This window comes from Marmota flaviventris, chromosome 11, assembly GCF_047511675.1.
Source record: "Marmota flaviventris isolate mMarFla1 chromosome 11, mMarFla1.hap1, whole genome shotgun sequence".
NCBI classification, from domain to species: domain Eukaryota; kingdom Metazoa; phylum Chordata; class Mammalia; order Rodentia; family Sciuridae; genus Marmota; species Marmota flaviventris.
In genome coordinates this window covers 61585696-61605135 of record NC_092508.1, presented here as the reverse complement: position 1 = coordinate 61605135, position 19440 = coordinate 61585696, and the positions used below count along the sequence as shown (strand labels likewise).

General features: G+C 42.8%; 1 protein-coding gene across 1 annotated transcript in view; it reads left to right on the top strand.

Moving 5' to 3' along the window:
* Myo3b (myosin IIIB) overlaps positions 1-19440 on the top strand; it is a 374689-nt gene that overhangs the window by 8907 nt on the left and 346342 nt on the right. The window contains exons 5-6 of the mRNA XM_071619301.1: positions 209-308; positions 2897-2973. Of these exons, the coding sequence (XP_071475402.1) occupies positions 209-308; positions 2897-2973 (177 nt within the window). The remainder of the gene's footprint in view (positions 1-208; positions 309-2896; positions 2974-19440) is intronic.

The following is a 19440-nucleotide window of genomic DNA, read 5'->3' as shown; positions in this document are numbered from 1 at the left end:
GGGGATGGCAGCTGGTGGGACAAGTGGTCCATCACGTGGGGCCTCATTGTATCTTAATGACAGGGAAAGTGCCATTTAATATGCAAGGGATATTGACAAAAAGAAAGTGGAGTCAAATGTGGACTTTGATTAGACTTTGTAATAGTGGGGTAATTGCTTTAAAATAAGCGTGTAAATCTCCCCTTCCTCTCTCCTGGTGGCCATGCAGGGCCTTCAGCATTTGCACAACAACCAAATCATCCACCGGGATGTGAAGGGGAACAACATTCTTCTGACGGCAGAAGGAGGAGTCAAGCTTGTTGACTTTGGTAATGACTGTGTGTCATTTGTTTTCTTGATGTGTGCAGTTTAGCCAAAGGGGACAATTTACTGCAATCTCAGAAGACTGACGCCTCTCTGCTACACCACAGGCTGAAGGACTTCTCCAGTCAAACGCAGGCTGTGGAGTGGGGGGCTGACCAGATGGATCACCCTAGGAGATGCTGTTTGTTAATCGATTTTCAGCTTTACTAGCAATTTTATTAAAGATAGAAAATAAAAGTGTTGCAAAAAAAATAAATAAAAAGAACTTGCTGGGATAGTTTTTGGTTTTCTGCTAAGAATTTCACATCTCAGGGCAATTGTTTATAATTTGCATTTTTGTCATCTCTTCTTTTGCATATGAAAAGAGAAAGCAGTTTGGTTTTTCAAAGGACTTTCACTAGCCTTAGGCATACTTATTCCCTGTGAGCAGAAGGTAGGATAGTCCTTTGGGCCTCAGAGCTAACATCTCTTTAAATTGTGATTATTGCTGCGACACATGAGGATGGTAGGACTGAAAACATTAAGGGGAAATGGAAGGATGGGAGGAAATGCAGACAATGTCACCTGAGGCCAGAGAACTGAAATATCTTTTCACAACATTTAGACGTTGATATTGGCAAACCAACAAACCATTTGGTTTTCCATTTTAGGTTTATGGGCTGGTTTATTCTTATAAATGAGTTCAATACTAGTTAGTTCCTTAGGGTCATTGCTACAAATGATGAAAAAACATTTAGATAATATTTCAAAATGTTATCAATATCATCATAATAAAAACAAGACTAACAATTTTGAGTATTCATCATTTTATTGGTAAGAAAGAATTTGGCATAAAAATATGTCAGTGAATCATTTGCTTTTCAGAAGAAATTACTTAAAAGCAAATGAAGTTCTTCCAGGTGTATTCATCTGTTTACAAAACAAATAAGCAAAGAAAAATAGCAAGGGAATACTTTGTTCTTATGCTCCTCTCTGAATAGGAGGAATCGAGCTTCAACATTGTGCTGTGTGTGTAGCAGAGATATATTTTCCACGTGGTCCAGAGGGCAGTGCATATGTTGGGAGGCAAGTAGCCTGCAAGGAGGCAGTTAAGGATGAATACTGATTTATCCACTCACAGAACTTTGCGATTTGCCCAAGGGTAACTCTTCTCAGTTTCTCCAGTAGAAGGTTTTTAATGTCCAATTGTGGCAAAACAAATTTCTAGAAATTGAAACCAGATAGCCATAGTGGTTACTACCAAAATTGTTGTGGCAGTCTTAGTAAAGTGGGAAATTATCTGTCGCAAATAGAGTTTAAAGAGCCTTCTTGCTGGGAGCACTGGTACATGCCTGGAGGCCCAGCTTCTTAGAGGCTGAGGCCAGAGGAAAAGGTGAGCCCAGGATTTCCAAGACCAACCTGGGCAATAAAGCAAGACCCCATCTTTTGGATATAGCAAGCAGCTATAAAAACAAACACCCACGGGTCCTTGGAAAATCTAGGCCTCCCCCTCAGGGCTGTATCCTTCACTAATGAATACAGTCCACGTTCTGTCAGTGGCATCCCTTGTCGTTCTGTTTAGGGCTGTGTTAGACGTCTGCTGGTATAAAATAATACCTGACCATTGTGAACACGCTGGTCCTCTTATTTGGTCTTAAGAAGAACCTTCTACGTTAGGTGTGGCTGTTTGTTGTCATTATCTGTTTAAGGTTGAGACAACTGAGACTCAAGCTGAGGCAGTCACACCTCAGTAAAGGGCATAATTGGGATAGAAAATGGGTCTCCCAACTCCTAACTCAGTGTAGCTTTAATTTCTACCTTATTTACCATGGTGTAGAGAAGAGAGTTAGAGGACATTGGAATTATATTAAAATTCAGGTCCTCAGCATTGAGCTTCAGATAATAACGTTACTGTCAATTTCTCTTTCCATTTGAAAAATATAACTTTCTTGCCAAGTTTCCAGGCTTCTAGGCAAGATAAAGCTCTGAAATCTTTTTATGTCTACACTGATGCTTTATTATAGATAATATATGCCAATCTTCCTCTTCCATAAAATGAAGCACCTTATTAAGAAAGAAATCACCTGAACTGGGAAATATAATAGGAAGATATTTTGGGTTGATCCTAGATATTGATATTTTTCTTTTGATTCCAAATTTGCAATGATATGGTAGGAATATTCATTAGAAAAACGTCTGATGATTCTACCTAATGATAGAATGATAAATGCTCTAAAGGCTTAGCAAACTATAGTTCATGGTCAAATATGACCTACCTCCTATTTTTTGTATGGCCCATGAGCTAAGAATGACTTTTTATATTTTTAACTAATTGGAAAAAAACAAAAGAATATATTGAGATATAAAAATTTCTGAAATTCAGATTTCAGCATCCATAAATAAAATTTTATTGGAGTGAAGCCAAACTCACCCAGCTACGTGTTTTGTGTGGCTCTTTAGCCTTCCAACAGCAGAGCTGAATAGTAGTGATAGAGGTCAGATGGCCCATTGAGCCTAAAATATTTACTATCTGGTCCTTCAAAAAGCAATTGTCAATGCCTAATCTGGAATCATCATCTACTCACTGCCAAATTCTGATACCTGTTTCTTTTAGGTGTCTCAGCTCAACTTACCAGCACACGATTAAGGAGAAACACGTCAGTTGGCACCCCGTTCTGGATGGCCCCTGAGGTAAGCAAGGTGTATCTAGTTCTTTATGTTGTCGAGTGCCTGGATACTGTGGATTTTTATGGGTGAGTTATATGTTCTCCAAATTTTTCAGGAAGAAGGAATTCCTGTATCTTCATAAAGAGTTGTAGTAAGTTCTAGTATTTCTGGTAAGAGTTCTATTTTTGGTGAGTGATGCTGATAAGGCTTGATCTCAGAAGCAAGATTAAGTCACAACTAGATCATAAGGGACCTTCATGCAGTTAGAAGAAGGTGCCCCCTCCAGGAGATGCAGACCTCTCCAGGGTCATGGCTGGGAAAGTCCATCCAATCTTTGTCTAAGAAAAGGTCACCTTCCCTGGATGGGTGCAGCTCATACAAGTGACCCATGGCTTGACAACAAGCCTCATTTCAGTGTCAACTAGTCTACGGAGCTCTAAGTAGTGGCCCTGGTTGTTTTCTGTTGCCACGTACGTAGCAAATCTCTTGCACTTTGTTAGTTCTCTGCACTAAAACATGGGATTTGGTCCTATCTCAGTTCTGGCCTCATCACAAAACTCTCTGGGAAATGACACAGGTGGAAGTTTGGGGAACCTTTGAGCTAGATAAGACACACCTTGAAATGCCAGTGTATTCTGCTTATCAGGTCAGTATTTGATTCTAAAGTCCCCAGGCCTCCTCTGTGGAAGTAAGCAAAGGCTCTCTAAATACGAGGGTGCAGGCAGCCACCTCCCTAGATGTTTTTCCATCTCCTCTGGGCATTTGGACAGCCTTCTGTGTCACTGCCAAGGTGGTCTCCTCACTCAGGGATTGCTTCACACTGATCTCTGCTCAGATTCCTTCAGTGGTTCCCACTTGTCAGTGGCCTGTTTCAGGAGTGAGTAATGGGTCCAAACACCTGAAAAAGAAAACCCTGACATATTACAGTGTTTACTACAATCTCTGTGTTTCTCAGATAGGCTCGCTTCTTGTCACATACCTACAGAACTATAAAACCCAAAGAAAAGAAGTATATTATGAAAAAACTACAAAGCCAGTGACATGACATTAATGAGACAAATGACACTGTTTGTGAATCTCTATTGTCTTTGACCATGTAATCGCCTTTCAGAGAAGGACCACATGGGCTGAGTCTGGCAAACCTACTGTAGCCCACATGTGGTGACCAGCTGTGTTTAGCCAGTATGATCTCTTTGTTCAAACTGCACCTCCTCTGACCTCCAACTGTTGCCAGATTAATAATAAACAATACAGTCACCAGAATTAAATGGCAAAGGATCTGGAGTGTGTTTTAACTCCTCCTCCCATTATCATTGTCAGTAGTAGTAGTAACGTAATGACTACTAAAATAGAAGTGGAGTTTTCATAGGGACTTGTGGATTCCACTTGGAGACACACTGTGGAATGAAGTCCAAGGCTGAGGCAGGAGGACCACAAGTTCAAAGCTAGCCTCAGCAATTTAGTGAGGCACTTAGCAACTCAGCAAGACCCTGTTTCTAAAGAAAAAAAAAAAAAAAAAAAAAAAAAAAAAAAAAATATATATATATATATATATATATATATATATATATATATATATATATATATATATATATAGGCTGGGACTGGGAATGTGGCTCAGTGGTTAAGTGTTTCTGGGTTCAATCTCTGGTACCAAAATAATAATAACGACAACAAAACTTATTGGGATAGTAAACAAAGTCCTTCCTTCATACTCCAGCTCCTCTCTCCAGCTTCATGCTGAATTACTTTTCCCCAACTTCGTTGTTCTTAATATCCCAGCAGCAGTGAACAACAGATAATTCTCCAAATCCATACTGATAAGTCATTCAATTGAGCCCTGGTGTACTGTTACATCATCACCCAGAATGACCCTCAGAGCTCTGGAAAATTCCTCCTTAATCTCCAAGTCTCAACTCAAGTGCCAATTTTCCTAGGAAATCTCCCCTAATCCCTGGATAGGAGCCAACACTAAAGCCTTCCGCCCTCCATTAGCACACTGTTACCATGGCACATAGCAGCAGGTGGGTGGACTGTCCATCTGGACTTTAAGCTCTGGCAGAGATTTGGGATGCCCAGTTCTCCACACAGAGTAGGTGCTCATGTGAGGAGGGTTCCTCAGCTAGAGCATTAGTAAATTTCTCTGTAGATTTTGGTTGATTTGGTTCTGAAAGGAAAGTTTAGCCAAGGTCACTCAGCTCATATTCATATGGCATAATATGACAGACAGTTCTTATCCATAGCAGACTGGTTCTCAGGAACACAAGATATAATCAAGAAAGGCCTGAGTCTAGCTTCATACATTTATGAGGAGGTATCTGTGACTTTCTAGCTTCAGCTGGGTTGAACAACATGTGGAGTGCTTCTATGAGGGGAAGTTTGGTGGTCATCTCTGAGCTCCTGTTGCCCAGACTGCATGGAAGCAGTTCCCTTCTTGGCAGGGGAGAGCCAGCCACATCCTGCCTGCTGCAGTGAAGAGGCTCCATAATCCTCTGTTAGTCAGCATACTGTGATACAATACCTGAGAAAAACAGCTTAAAGGAGGAAAGATTTACTTTGGCTCACAGTTTCAGAGGTTTTAGTCCATGGCGTGCTGCCTCTGACGTTTTTTGGGCTATGGGAGGCAGGACAACATGGTGGCAGGGTGTGGGGAGAGCAAAGCTGCTCACCTCATGGCAGCCAGGAAGCTGAAAGAGGGAGAGAGAGAGAGTGAGAGAGAGAAGGAGGGGGTCAGAGACAAGATAAAACCCTTCAAGGACATGCCCTCAGTGACCTACTTCCTCCAACTAGGTCCTACCTCCCAGTCTCTAGGACCTTCCAGTAGTCCACTCAGCTGTCAATGGATTTATCCACTGATGATGTCAGAGCCCCCATGATCCAATCACTCCCCAGAAGTCCCACCTCTGAACACTGCTGTATTGGGCAGCAAGCCTTCAACACATGAGGCTTTGGCAGACATTCCAGATCAAAACATCCACCATAGGGCTGGGGATGTGGCTCAGTGGTAGAGCACTTGCCTGGCATGTGTGAGGCCTTGGGTTCAATTCTCAGCACCACATACAAATAAATAAATAAGATCCATCAATGACTAAAAATATATTAAAAAAAATCCAGCATAGGAAGGTCCACAGGAGAACCTTCCATTGGTCAGTGCAATTCAATAAATGTTCCTCTGTGATCAAATGCATTCCTAGAAAGTATAATTCATAATGGTTGAAATAAACTTTGTTTTCCTACGATAGCCTGCATAGTACATTGATCGTAATACACATTCCCTTCTGTTTGTGTGAATAAGTGGATTTAGATTAAATGTAACAACAATGCATTAAATACCAATGCCAGTGGAATAAGCCCATTGCAGACAACCTGAGATTTTATTTTTAAGGTGGAACTGAAAGATCCTTGATCCTATTTTATTTTTGAGAAATTGAGCCACATTATTCTTTTTCCATTTTTATCCCCATTTTTATTTCACAAGCTTGAGTAGCCACAACAGTTAATTCAAATAGGCTGTACTACAACCCAGGTAGCTAATGAAATGTGACCACACCACAATCAAATGTTGATGAGCAGTCAAGATGCACAGTTCACTGGGGCAGCTCGAAGCTGCTGCACTAATCAACTGTCACGTCCACATTCCCCACGTGTTTCCTCTCCCTGCCTGATTTGGACACTATTAAAGTTGAAAAATACTGGTGGAACAGTATCACCCTAACAAGGTAGGAGAAGAATAACTATGGGAGACCAACCTTGCATGTGACTGAGTCACACTCCCTGGCTGGGTGCTGAGGCGCTCAGTCACAGAAATGTGGCAGAGCTTTCCCCACCCTTCTTGGGTTTAAGGAACGGTGTCTTGTGCATGGGTGTGTCTTGCTACAGCCCCATGGGTGAAGCTATGCTCACCTGTTCCTTTGTAATATAACCCTTTGCCCTGTTTAGGATAGAATCTTCCATGGAAGTGCCTTGTGTGTGTCCTCTTCTCTTACTCTGCCCTTGGGTTGGCCTACTCAGGTGTCAGTCAACCTGCTGACAGTGGACATCATGAAGATAGACTCAGCCCCTTGAAACCTGACCCCTTGCCTCATTTGAATAGCTTCTCCTCAATAAAAGGGGTCAGCGCGTGCTCTCCCTCTCTCTCTTTCTTCGGACCCTTAAGGTCAGAGGAGCCGTCACAGCGACCCCCAAAGAAAAAGGTATTTGTGTCTCTTGTGTGGTTATTTCGTGCAGCCCAGTTAGCCCAGCTGAACTGGAGTGACCCCTGAGCCTTTTAGTCTCGAGAACAGAAACCTGGCAAATAACTACGGGGTACCCTTAGCATCTAGTATTTTGAAATGATATTATTGGGGAAATCAATTGTGTGGTAATCTAAAAGTCAAGATCAGTACAATGTTTTATGTTTTATAAATGAAATATCTCAGCAACATACTGTAACGGCAGGGAAAAATGTCTTAAAAAGGAAAGAAAGAAGTTCAACATAGAAACTATGGTTTTAGCTGGGTGTGGTGGCACACACCTGTAATTTCAGTGGCTCAGAAGATTGAGACAGGAGGATTGAAAGTTTGAGGCCAGCCTGGGTGACTTAGTGAAACCCTGTTTCAAAATAAAAAAAATTAAAAGGGGTGTAGCTCAGTGATAAAGGGCACTTGAGTTCCATCCCTAGGACCAAAACAAAACAAAACTATGTGTTGAGAAGATTACTATGAGAAAATATTTAAATAATAGAAAATTATGTTTCATATAATTGGAGCAGAGGGAGGTAGATCCAGAGGCTGTTGATTAAGCAGCCCAATAAAGTCTTCAAAAACTCAATTCTTGACCAGGTGCGGTGGTGCACACCTATAATCCCAGCAGCTTGGGAGGCTGAGACAGAATTGCGAGTTCAAAGCCAGCCTCAGCAATGGTGTGGCCCTAAGCAACTCTGTGAGACCCTGTCTTTAAATAAAAATATAAAAATAAAATAGGGCTGGGAATGTGGTTCAGTGACTGAGTGCCCCTAAGTTCAATCCCTGGTATCCCCTCAAAAAACCCTTCAAATTCTTAAATCAGAACCCAGATTCTTTTTTTAAAAATATTTATTTTTCATTTGTAGTTGGATACAATATCTTTAATTAATTTATTTATTTTTATGAGGTGCTGAGGATGGAACCCAGGGCCTTGCCCATGCTAGGCGAGCGCTCTGCTGCTGACCACAACCCCAGGCCCCAGAACCCAGATTCTTCAGCCTCTCTGGCTGTGACTGCTGGGAGCTGTGTGTTCATTGTTCAGGGATTACCTTAGGGACTATTGTCACCATGCTACCTGTGAATATTTGAGTGGCAGTAGTGGCTCTAGCATTCCAACAGCCACAGGAGGAAACGTTCAGGGTGTGATCACACAGAAGAAACCCGCCCACTGTTTCCACGGGACTGCTCTTGCAGCCAGTCACCATGTTAAATTGGAGTCTTCTCTTGTCCTGATCTGAAGCCTTGTCCACCCCTGTAATTTCCTTTGGATGCTCTAACCAAGTGGTAGAAACCTGGTGGCTTTAAACACAGAGATTCATCATCTCTCAGTTCTGCAGGCTGGACATCAGGAGCAGGATGTTGGCAGGTCCTGCTTCCTCTGCAGGTCCCAGGGTCTTTCCTTGTCTCTTGCTGGCTGCTGGAGGTTTGCTGGCAGTCCTAGTAATTGTTGGTGTGCAGCTGCCCAACTCCAGCATCTGCCTGCGTGGTGTCTTGGTGTTCTTCATGTGGGTCTCCATCTTCACATGGCCATCTTCTTAGAAGGAGTCCAGTCATGTTGGGTGAGGCATCCTTATAAGACCCCATTTTAACTAGTTTCAACAGCAACAACCCTATTTCCAGAAAGGTTGACTTGCGGAGGTCCCGGGAAATAGGACTTCAACTTAATTCAACACAGAGTGACCCCCCCCCCCAATACCTTCCTTTGTAGTAAATCATTCAACTTTCCAAGGTAATCAGTCAGCCACTTGGTACCTGCAGGGCTGCTGGTTACTGGTCCTCGCTTAGAGAGTTCAGCTTTGCCTGTGCACATGCACGTATGTACACACATACACACACACACACACACACTCACAGATCACTCACTCTCTGCCGTAGGTGTTTGAGGCAAACACAGTTCTTTCTGGATGTGCCAGGCATATCAAATAGCTTTCCCATGTAGGCTTCTCCACCTTCAGAGTCTTGTTCAGTCTACCTACATAGTCTCATAGAGTATGTAGGACATAGAGTGGCCAGTTTTATTTATTTTTTAATTATCTGCTTTCATGTTTTCCAAGTCATAGCCACTTCCTTCAACCTTCTGTTTATTTTCTGGAGCTGGGGTCATAGCTCAGTGGTGGAGCATGTGCTTAGCATGTGGCATGTGGAAGGCCCTGGGTTTCATCCCTAGCAACACACACACACACACACACACACAAACATCCCCTGGACTCCTGGCCTGTAGTTTTAACCTGTATCTTTTTTTTTTCAAAATAATCTTTCTGTTAACTATGTTTGTTTTCTTTTTTCTCCTCCACTCTTTCCTGACAGCCAATTTCTTATAATAAATAATATGAATAATACTATCCCACATATGCATAGACTTTTTACAAATATTATTTTGTAAATACTCACAATTACCTGTGAGCATGCCAATTAGGATGATTACATCAATATTACAGATGAAGAATGCAAAAGGCGGCCAGTCCAAGTGTCCAAGGACATAGAGTGGCTAGGTGGGCCACGGTGACTGGAATCCATATTTTGTGACTTACTGAACTAAAGCATTTCCAACATAACCAGTGCCCACTGTCAATATTAGCATTGCTCCACGAATATTTGCATCAAGCATATGTCAGGTAATGCCCCAGTTGATAGCCAAAAGCAGAAGATGCCTATTTTGTGTTTATTAATGGTGATAATGAGGGTTAAGGAGAGTTGATACCTGATCTATCATTCCCACTATCACATAAGTGGTGGCCTCTGAGTGTCCATCATAGGGGAGGGGACAGATGAAATGAAGTTGGTCCCCACCTGGAATATTATCCCACCATGAGAAGCTCCAAATTACCAGGTGCACACACTTAAAGACAGCAGGCTGAAGGTTCAAACCCTTGAGAACACTGAAGTACTTTAGAAACACATGCATGCCGAGCAGGAAGAGTCAAGGAGTATATATGTAGACTCTTAAAAGAAATGCCTATATTTAGCTGGCATGTGCTGGTGTGTCCATGCTGATTATAAACACTTAAACATTTCCCCACTCTGGATGATAAATGGCTGCCTTCCAGAGCCCCTTGAGTGTTCCTTAGCCACCAGAGGTGCCTTGTCTCTTTATCCAGGACATCCCTGACCTCCTAATGGCCCAGCAACTTCAGGGGGTGAAGTCTGTCTGGCAGGCAGACAGCCTTCAGGGCCAGCTCCAGTGGAGTTCCAAAGCCCAGTGGCCACATGCCTGCTGATGGTTAGATGTTTTGAATATGGTGGTTGCTAAGCAAATGTGCAGTGGACAGGAAGCCTGCACTTCCCGAGGACTGGCTCATCTACCAGGATAGGTGCCTTTTCATTTCATTCTTTTATTTCATTCTTAATAGTAGCTACCATTTCACCATTTTGCCACTGAGAACAGTGGGGCTTTCAGAAGAGTCAATTCCCTTACCTAATAGGTGTTAAAGCTGTTTGGCTTTTCAGAGAGCATGAGAATGCAAACCCCATTTTGCAGGTGAAGAAACAGAGAGAGGCAGGGAAATATTTCTTGTACTTGTTCTCTTTACAGTGCACTCATGTAGGGTGCTCATTGTGGAAGGTGCGCTCCAGGCAGGTGCGTTAGCTCATACAACAGAGGCATCCAAAAATATGGTGGAAGGGTGCCCTGAAATGGGAATGAGAGGCTCATCATTTAAAAAGATACACATGAAGGAACTATCACCTATAATTTACAGCCTGACTACACTTTGCAATTCCAGCAATGCAAGAAAGCAGCCCTTGTAGTAAGGACCCTGTATACTTAAATCTTTATAAAACAGCTAAAGGTCTGTTTCTGTACTGGAAAACAGACTTGTGGATAAAATAAACATTTGCTTCTTTTTAGAAAAATTTTTTTTCCCTTTTTACTTCCATCTGCTCGTTGTTGCAAACAACAGCTAATCAGTTGAGCAGAGAAACAGATGTGCTGTGACGGCTCCCAAAATTGGTCTCTCTCTGTCTGGCAAAGGGTCGTTGACAGGGGATGGTTGCCATAACAACCAGCTTACACCAATGCAGAAATATAGCAAGCTTTTTGCAACCACTCTTGAGTTCATTAATTATGCCATTCCTAGCTAAATGATATGATAATGCTATTTCTTTTGGCACTGCCAGGAATAGAGATGAAAAATGAGATTTTTTTTTTTGTTGTTGTTGAAGGGTTGAGAAAGCCAGAGAAACACTACCGTACTGAAATAGTATCATTGTCATTATTACCATTTATTCCCTGAGCTCTAGCTAATGAGTTTGATTCCCAATTAGGAGTTGTCATTTATTGAGCGCTTACTATGTGCCAGGCACTGAGTGCTTAAATGTAGTAACTGATCCATAATTCTCAAAAAATCCTCATAAAGTCAGTGATATTACTAATCCAATGTTTTAGGTTAAGTACGTAAGTCACAGACAGTACCTATTCCTGTCCTTGGACAAGTTATTAGGTGATGCCTCAGAATTTCAACCCAGATAATATAATTGGTTCTAAGATCCTCACTCTAAACCACTGTACTATAGCGAATTGTTGTTATAACTACCCACATACTGGGTAAGCTGTGAATCTTTCTTCATTTTTTAAAAAATTATTTTTGATAAGAATTATCCTTCCTAGTGTCAATCTAAAATGAGTAATAGAGAAATGAGTCTTCGTAGAGTTTGTGCCAGAATATCAGATAACTTAAATTACAGATATGCATGTGTTTGGATGGGAGGTGTCCCCCTAAAGCTCATGTGTGAGAACATGCAAGAAAGTTCAGAGGAGAAATGATTGGGTTGTGAAAGTCTTAACCTAATCAGTGAATTAATCCCCTGATAGGGATGAACTGAGTGGTAACTGAAGTGGTAGGTTGTGGCTGAAGGAGGTGGGAATTGGGGCATGGCTTTGGGTATATATATTTGTTTCTGTCAAGTGGAGCACTCTCTGCTCCCTGATCACGATGTGAGCTGCTTCCCTCTGCTACATTCTTCCGCCATGTTGTTCAGCCTCACCTCGAGGCCCGAGGAATGGAGTCTGCTGTCTATAGATTGAGACCTCTGAAATCATGAGTCCTCAAATAAACTTTTCTTCCCTAAAGTTGTTCTGGTCAGATCCTTTAGTCACAGCAGTGAAAAAGCTGATGAAAACAGCAAGCTACAGCAAATTATAGGCACAGCCAAAGAGTTTGGTACTAGGGGAAGCTTTACAGACAAAAGAAAAAAAAGTACACATAAAATGTTTTGAAACTATGAGACAGGGGCTTATCCCAGGAAGTGATGTCAGTCATTGGTGGAGATGGTGTGTGTCAGGCAAGTGTTCTTGTGCAAGTGACTCATTGTCCTTGTGTTAGCTGTCTCTCTGACTCATGTAGCAAGCTGCAGTTTGGAGAAAATGTCCTTTGGTATCTGTGGGTCCAGGCATAATGCCGAGTGCCTCTTCTTCATGGCTTCCTGGCTCCGTCTTACCGGGGTTAGACATAAGTGACTTTGTTCTGGTATTGGTAACCTTCACACTAGTATGTGGAGGAAAATGCAATATTTCAACATAGCACTGAAAGCCAGCACAAGTAAGGCCCGAGAGAAAAATCTAGAAAAAGAACATTCTTCAGGATTGAAGTTAGGAGGCTTCAGTTTTTGTCTTAGTGCTGCCACTCATCTTTAAAGCACAGTTGTGTGGCTCAGTTATTTTACTTTTGTCTTTTTAAATTGATTTTTATTTGTGCATTATAATTGTATATAATAGTGGGATTCATTATGACTTATTCATACATGCACAGAACATAATTTGATCAGTTTCATTCCCCAGTGTTTCCCCTTCCCCTCTTCCCTCCCTCCTTCTGCTCCCCTTCCTCTACTTCTCTGGTCTCCCTTCTAATTTCATGAGCTGCGCACCCCCACTTTTGTTCCCTTTTTTTTTCTTTAGTTTCTACATGAGAGAAAATAGATGACCCTTGACTTTCTGAGTCTGGCTTTTTTCACTTAACATAATAATATGGATTCAGTTTAGATAAAAATAATTAAGTGCACAAATTGTGGAGCTTGATACATCTGGAAGCAAATTGTAGATACCTGCCTAGCCTTTTATTTATTAATTTTTTTGGTACTGGGGATTGAATTCAGGGGCACTTAACCACTGAGGCACATCCCTAGCCCAGTCTCATTTTGTATTTTATTTAGAGACAGGCTCTCACTGAGTTGCTTGGGGCCTCACTAAGTTGCTGAGGCTGGCTTTGAACTCGTGATCCTCCTGTCTCAGTGCCCCCCCACCAGCCACTGGAATTTACAGGTGTGCACTGTGATACCTGGCATTGCTTAGCCTCTTAACCACTGACCTTGGGCAAGCTACTGAGTATTCCTAACCAGTTAAATGGAGAGACATTAAAAGGTAAAATGGGAAGGGGGAAAATTGCCTCAAAACAAAATAATGTATTAAAATCATTTGGGGCAGTACCTGGCCTAGTGCATGCTTTTAAAAATTGGTGGTGTTATTACCCTAACTTTCACCCCTGCTGAACCTGTTCTCCTCTTTTTAAAAAAGGGACTGACTTGGGTAGTTCTGCTCCAAGGTCCCTTCTATTTTTCAGAGAACATTGGCAGGTTTTAGGGGAAAAGCCTTTTCCAGCTCTCATGTCCTGTGGCCCTGGAGTTCCTTGAATAATTAGGGTGGACCTCACCACGCTCTTGGGAAGATGAACCAGATGACCATGGCTCAATTTTTGGGGTCCATGGTACCTGGTCCTTATATATTTTATTTAATTTAGTTGATTTTTCAGTGATAGAGATTAAACCCAGGACCTTGCACATGCTAGGCAAGTGCTCAACTACTGAGCTACACCCCACCCACCTGGTCCTCTTTAAAAAGAGTGGGCAGGGCTGGGGTGTAGCTCAGGGGTAGATCTGCCAGGTCCTGGGAGCTCAAAAGATTCAAGTGAGAGATCTTGAGATCTTTGAGACAGGGGTAGAGGCACACAGGCCTGTAGTCCCAGCAGCTCTGGAGGCTGAGGCAGGAGGATTGCAAGATCAATGCCAGCCTCAGCAATTTAGGGTGGCCCTAAGAAACTTAATGACACCCTGTTTCCAAATAAAAACTAAAAAACCAAAATGGCTGGGGATGTGGCTCAGTGGTTAAGCATTGCTGGGTTCAATCCCCAGTACCAAAAACAAAAACAAAAATAAAAATCTTTAGATCTTTGGCCAAAACCCCTGTGGTTTTCTCCAGCAGAATTCATCTCTAAGATCCTGTAGCTTTTGCTGTTCCCTGGTTCCCTCCAGGTGTCTTTTGACAGCCTGAGAGACAGATTCTTTCCCTTCTTGTTCTGGGTAACAGAGCAGAAATCTCTGTCCTAAGAAACAGACAGATTCCCTTGCTTCTAGCTCTGAGGCTGGCCCTGCCTGCACTCACAGAGTGGCTCTGCCTTCTAAGGCCCAAGGTGCCACTCAGCACTGGTGTCTGGCTGGTGAAGGGCCCATGGCAGGTGTGGATGATGGGATGCAGCCCACCTTCCCTCCCCAGCTCCAGTGATGGCTTCCCTTTGGCTGCAGTTTTACGGGGAAGTTGAGTCATAAATCACATGTCAGGGAGCGTGGAGGTGGGGGGCGGCCCTGTAGGCAGTGGTGACATGCCACCACCCTCCTCTTGGCAGGTCTAAGTATAGGACCCCAATTGAAGGCTTCAGGTCCCAGCTGGGCAGAAGCACGTGAGGCCCAAAGCAGAGGCCTCGCGTCCTCTCCACCCTGGGCTTAGCAGGAGGAGCAGCCTCCATGAGCACTTGGAACTTTCCAGGCGGTCCTCCCACTCTCTTCTGGGGAGGTAGGAGGGCCAAGGCATCTGCTGTTTCCCTTTCTTCATTTTTTTTTCCTTCAGAAGCAGAAGCATTTGCTGAAGGAACATCAGAGCTGGCCTTCACTGTCCCTGGGCTTTGAGTCCCAAATTACCTGGTCTGGTCCCTGGCTGTCCAGGGAATTCATGCCCATGCAAACAGCGCCTCTGCTTCCTTGCCCAGTGATCTGTCAGAGGAAAGCCAAGGGAGGTGGCGGTCAGCGTTAGGAAGGGGATCCAGAGCAGCCTTGGAGGAGGGCGACTCAGGAGCAGGTGGAGGTGGGGAGATGAGTGTTTGTGATGTTCTCCTCCTCTGTCCCAGGGATTTTCCACACCGTTTTTAGTTTTAGAAAATTAAACTGAATCACTCTGTGAGAGGAACGAGCGACATTCCCAAGGGCATCTTTATTTGGTGAGGACAGGAATAAGAGACTACTTGCAGATGGAGAGGCATGCCCCAGCAGAGCAGGGACATTCAGATATTCCGTCTAATTTGCTTTCCTTCCTGTTTTTCAGATGCATCATGGAGGAAAAAAAACAAAACAAAACATTTTTTTTTTCCTTCTCACTAGCTTCTTGTCGTGGGCTCATGCTTCAGGTGTATTTGTCTCTTTGTTGTGTGACCTTGGACAAGTTCCCAACCTTTCTGAATCTGTCTTTTCACCTAAAGTAATAGTACCTAACCTAATAGGCCACACCATGGCCTGAACTGGAGAGCCCCTCCTCACCCTGTCCTTGATGGTGTTTGGGTGGAGGTGAGCTGTAACTGGCAGAGTCAAGGGGGAGTAAGGAAGGAGGAGGGAAGGGCCGGAAAGTGAGCAGCAGTAGGAAATCCTCTTTGACAGGCTCACAAGCTTGGAGTGTGGGAATTACTATGGCTGCATTTACCAAGGATTCAGCCTCTTTGGAGGTGGCTCCTGCATTCATGATATAAGAATTCCAAGGACAGGGCTGACTCCAGAAGGCAATGGGGAACCATGGAATTTGCTCCCACTCTGGTCTTGAATCAGCCGTGTGACTTTGCAACTAACTTTCCACTAAGAACTTTAGTTTCCTTTTCCTTAAAATAAAGGGATTGAATGAACGAGTCCTGAGGTCCCTTCAGCATCCAATGAGGAGCTATTGGACCAGGGGAAGGCAGGGGATGCACTGAGCCTCCAAGCAAATGTGCTACTTCTGAAGTCCATTAAGTCTCAGGGCAGGACACAAGTTTTGAACCTGCTGGCTTACTTTTCACAGGGGAGGGTAGGGAGGATGGGAGTGAGTGTTGTCATAATTCTAAGAAGGACTTACCACACAAGGAAGGATGAATACTGTGTCCTCAGGGTTTTGGGGAATTTAGGTGCAGACATCAGCTGTACGCTGGCCTCAAATCCAGAAAGAGTCCCCTGTACCCTCCCTTTGCTGCGGTGGGGGTCTGTGCTATGTGAGCTCACACCCTGTGTTTTTAATTTGAACCTGGGTTTATTTCTCTTAAGGTTTAAGCTGAATATTACAATCCTGGGAAAAGACTTGTAGAACAGCACATTTTAATTAGAGACCCTTCGTAAGAACACTCTAGTTTAAATTATTTCTGGCAATTTCTCTGTGTTCAGAATATAGATTCAATCCTATTCTTAATTTAAGTTTTATGAAAGAAACAACAACAAAAAAATCAATTCCAGTTCATTTAGTCCTCCTCCTTTTTGCAAAACAAACAAACAAACCCCCAAAGCTCCCTTGAATATATATATATATATCCTCCCTTGAAGTTACATTTTGTTCTAGGGAAGAGATTTGGCTCGTTTATTCAAGTATCTTGGCTTATAGCAGTTGAAGATGTTTGCATCTAAAACTATGAAATATTTTTACCACTGGAATATTTATCACTGCAATTTTCGATTCCAGAGAAGTTCTATTTTAGAAATCTTTGCAATCAATAACATTTATCAATTATGCTGGGTGAATGGTGTAAGCAAAATTAAGAATCCCATTTACCTACCTACCTCAGCCCATCTTATTTGCCAGTCTATTTCCTGCACGTTGGGGCTCAAGGTCAGCCAAGGATTAATAGCATTAGGTCTATTTGCCTTGCCTCTTATTTAGCTGAATTTAGCTCTTGAGATAACAGCATTTTGCCTGTGTACTTGAATGAAATTTTAATCTCGATCTTTGGTTATTATTTTGCATTGCACAATCAATTCTAGTAAGGAGAGGAACAAGAATATAGAAGCCAAGCTTAATTACATTTTAAATGACCTTTAGTAATATTAGTGGCAAAATAATAATATCTGAAAAGACCTTTTCTATTTTAAATTTGGTAAATTATTTTTTAGGAGAGCAAAATGTATTATAATGTTATTTGTTTTGAAACATTGGTTAAAATCACATTATTGAAAGAGATTTTGGCCCAGCAGCAATTTGATATATAATTCAATGAACGATTTGAGTTAAATATCTTGGAGAAATCTAGGTTTCTGAACTCAGGACTATTTCTATTCCTTTTATTCCTAGTCAAAACCAGATGTCCATTTCAGATAGAGAGACCTTGAGATGACAGAGGCTCAAGTCCTGAGAGCCCAAGTCTTTCTGTAAGAGGCAGAGGACACCTCTCACCCTGTCTTGGGGGGCCTTGTTAGTAAGTCCTACTCTTGGTCAAGATTGAAATGCACAGCTAGGCACGGTGGTGCATGCCCCACAATACCAGCAGCTTGAGAGGCTGAAACAGGAGGATTGTGAGTTCAAAACCAGCCTCAGCAAATATGAGGCCTTAAGCAACTCAGTGAGACCCTGTCTCTAAATCAAATGCAAAATAGGGCTGGGGATGTGGTTCAGTGGTTGAGTGCCCTCAGTCCCCAGAACCCATCCACCCCCTGCCCCACAAAAATTGCTCCCCAAGCCTGTTGTGTGCAATAGAAAGTATTCTCCCTGGGAAGGGAATTTCTGGCATTCTTCTTTTATCAATATCATGGGAACTTACTTTTATAACCAAGGCACTTTAACCTGACAACTTATAAAGAATTTCAACAGTCAACAAATACCCTGAAGAAGGAAACCCACCCTTGAAAATCAAAGCAAACTTTTCAATATTTATACCCTTAAGATGAAAAATGAATGAAAACAAAACAAAAACAAAAACAAAAAACCAAACTTGCCCCTTTTTATCATTGAAATAGTTCATACTCCCTATAGACATTTTGGAAAATCCCAAAGATCCTCAAGAAGTAAATAAAATAAATATAATCCAGACACAAATGACCCCTGGATAGCTACTACTGACATTTTGGTACCAGAGAAAGAAGATGAATAACTAGTATTTTCATAGGGGATACTTCAGACGAGGCTCATGAGAAGGGAGCTCCCAGTTGACATGAGAAGAGGAAGGACAGAGAGATGAAATATTTGGCCAAAAATCTCCCCGTGAGGAAAGCAGCAAAATCAAAAGGGAGTTGCGTGGCTTCAGAATTTTCCTCCTCTGGCAGAGAAGCAAGTCTCTCTAGGCCCCAAGGGCTGCTGACAACTGGTGACTCAGGACAGAGCTCAGCTGACCATGCTGAGGGAGACAAGATGGTTTGTTTCAGCAGCTTTTATCCATTGGTGCATTCCCCCCACCACCATAAGTTCCTGCAGGAGGAACAAGAGGGGTCCCATCTGTGGGCAGTACAGAGCCACTGGGGGTGCATTAAGGAGTCTGCAGCATGGAGATTGTTAGAAGGCTAGAAAGAACGATTCCCACCATCCGGGGAGAGGGACAGCTAGCCCTTGCTCCAAAGACCAGTTTGAGCTCAGTCATCAGTGAAAACTTGTTTCTTTTGTCCTCACTCCTCACCAGAAAGAAAAGTTTGGGGAAGCCAAAGTGGTTACGACCAACATTTGGGGAACCTAAGCCCACCTCTGGGGTAAAATAGCTATTGGCATTGGGCTTGAAGGCTTCCAGTGCATAGATATTGCTAGTAATCTCGGCTTTAGGGTCTTTCCTCTTCCTAAAATAAGCAACAGGGAAGTCTAAGTGCACCAGAAGAGCCATAAGTTCGCATTTTAAGGTAGGAGCTTGGACATGCTCCATTAAGCAGCATCTAAACAATTGCTCTGTCCCTGACGCTTGTCTTTAAGGGAGGCATTAGCACAGCAGCCGGCATCTTTTCATAGACCTTAAGACCTTCTGCAAAATATTGCACTAAAATCCCCTCGAGTGTCCATCCACCATTCGCTGTAGCTCATTTGCATGGAGATGTTAGCCTTTCGGTTTGAGAACCTTCCCCAAGATCTCTTACTTGGAAATTGTGAAGTCACGGAGTGTTAGAGCCCAAAGGGATGATGGAAACCCTTTGTTCCCACGTTGCCATTCTGCAGATCAGGAGAGGTCCTGAGAACACAAGTGGTTGGTTTACACCTGCTTAGGGGGAGGTTCAGACCTTATCTGAACTGCCTGGCAAACTGACTTTTTTCCCCCTGACTTCCTTTTTGTAAATGGCACCATCATTGTCCTGGTCACCCAGG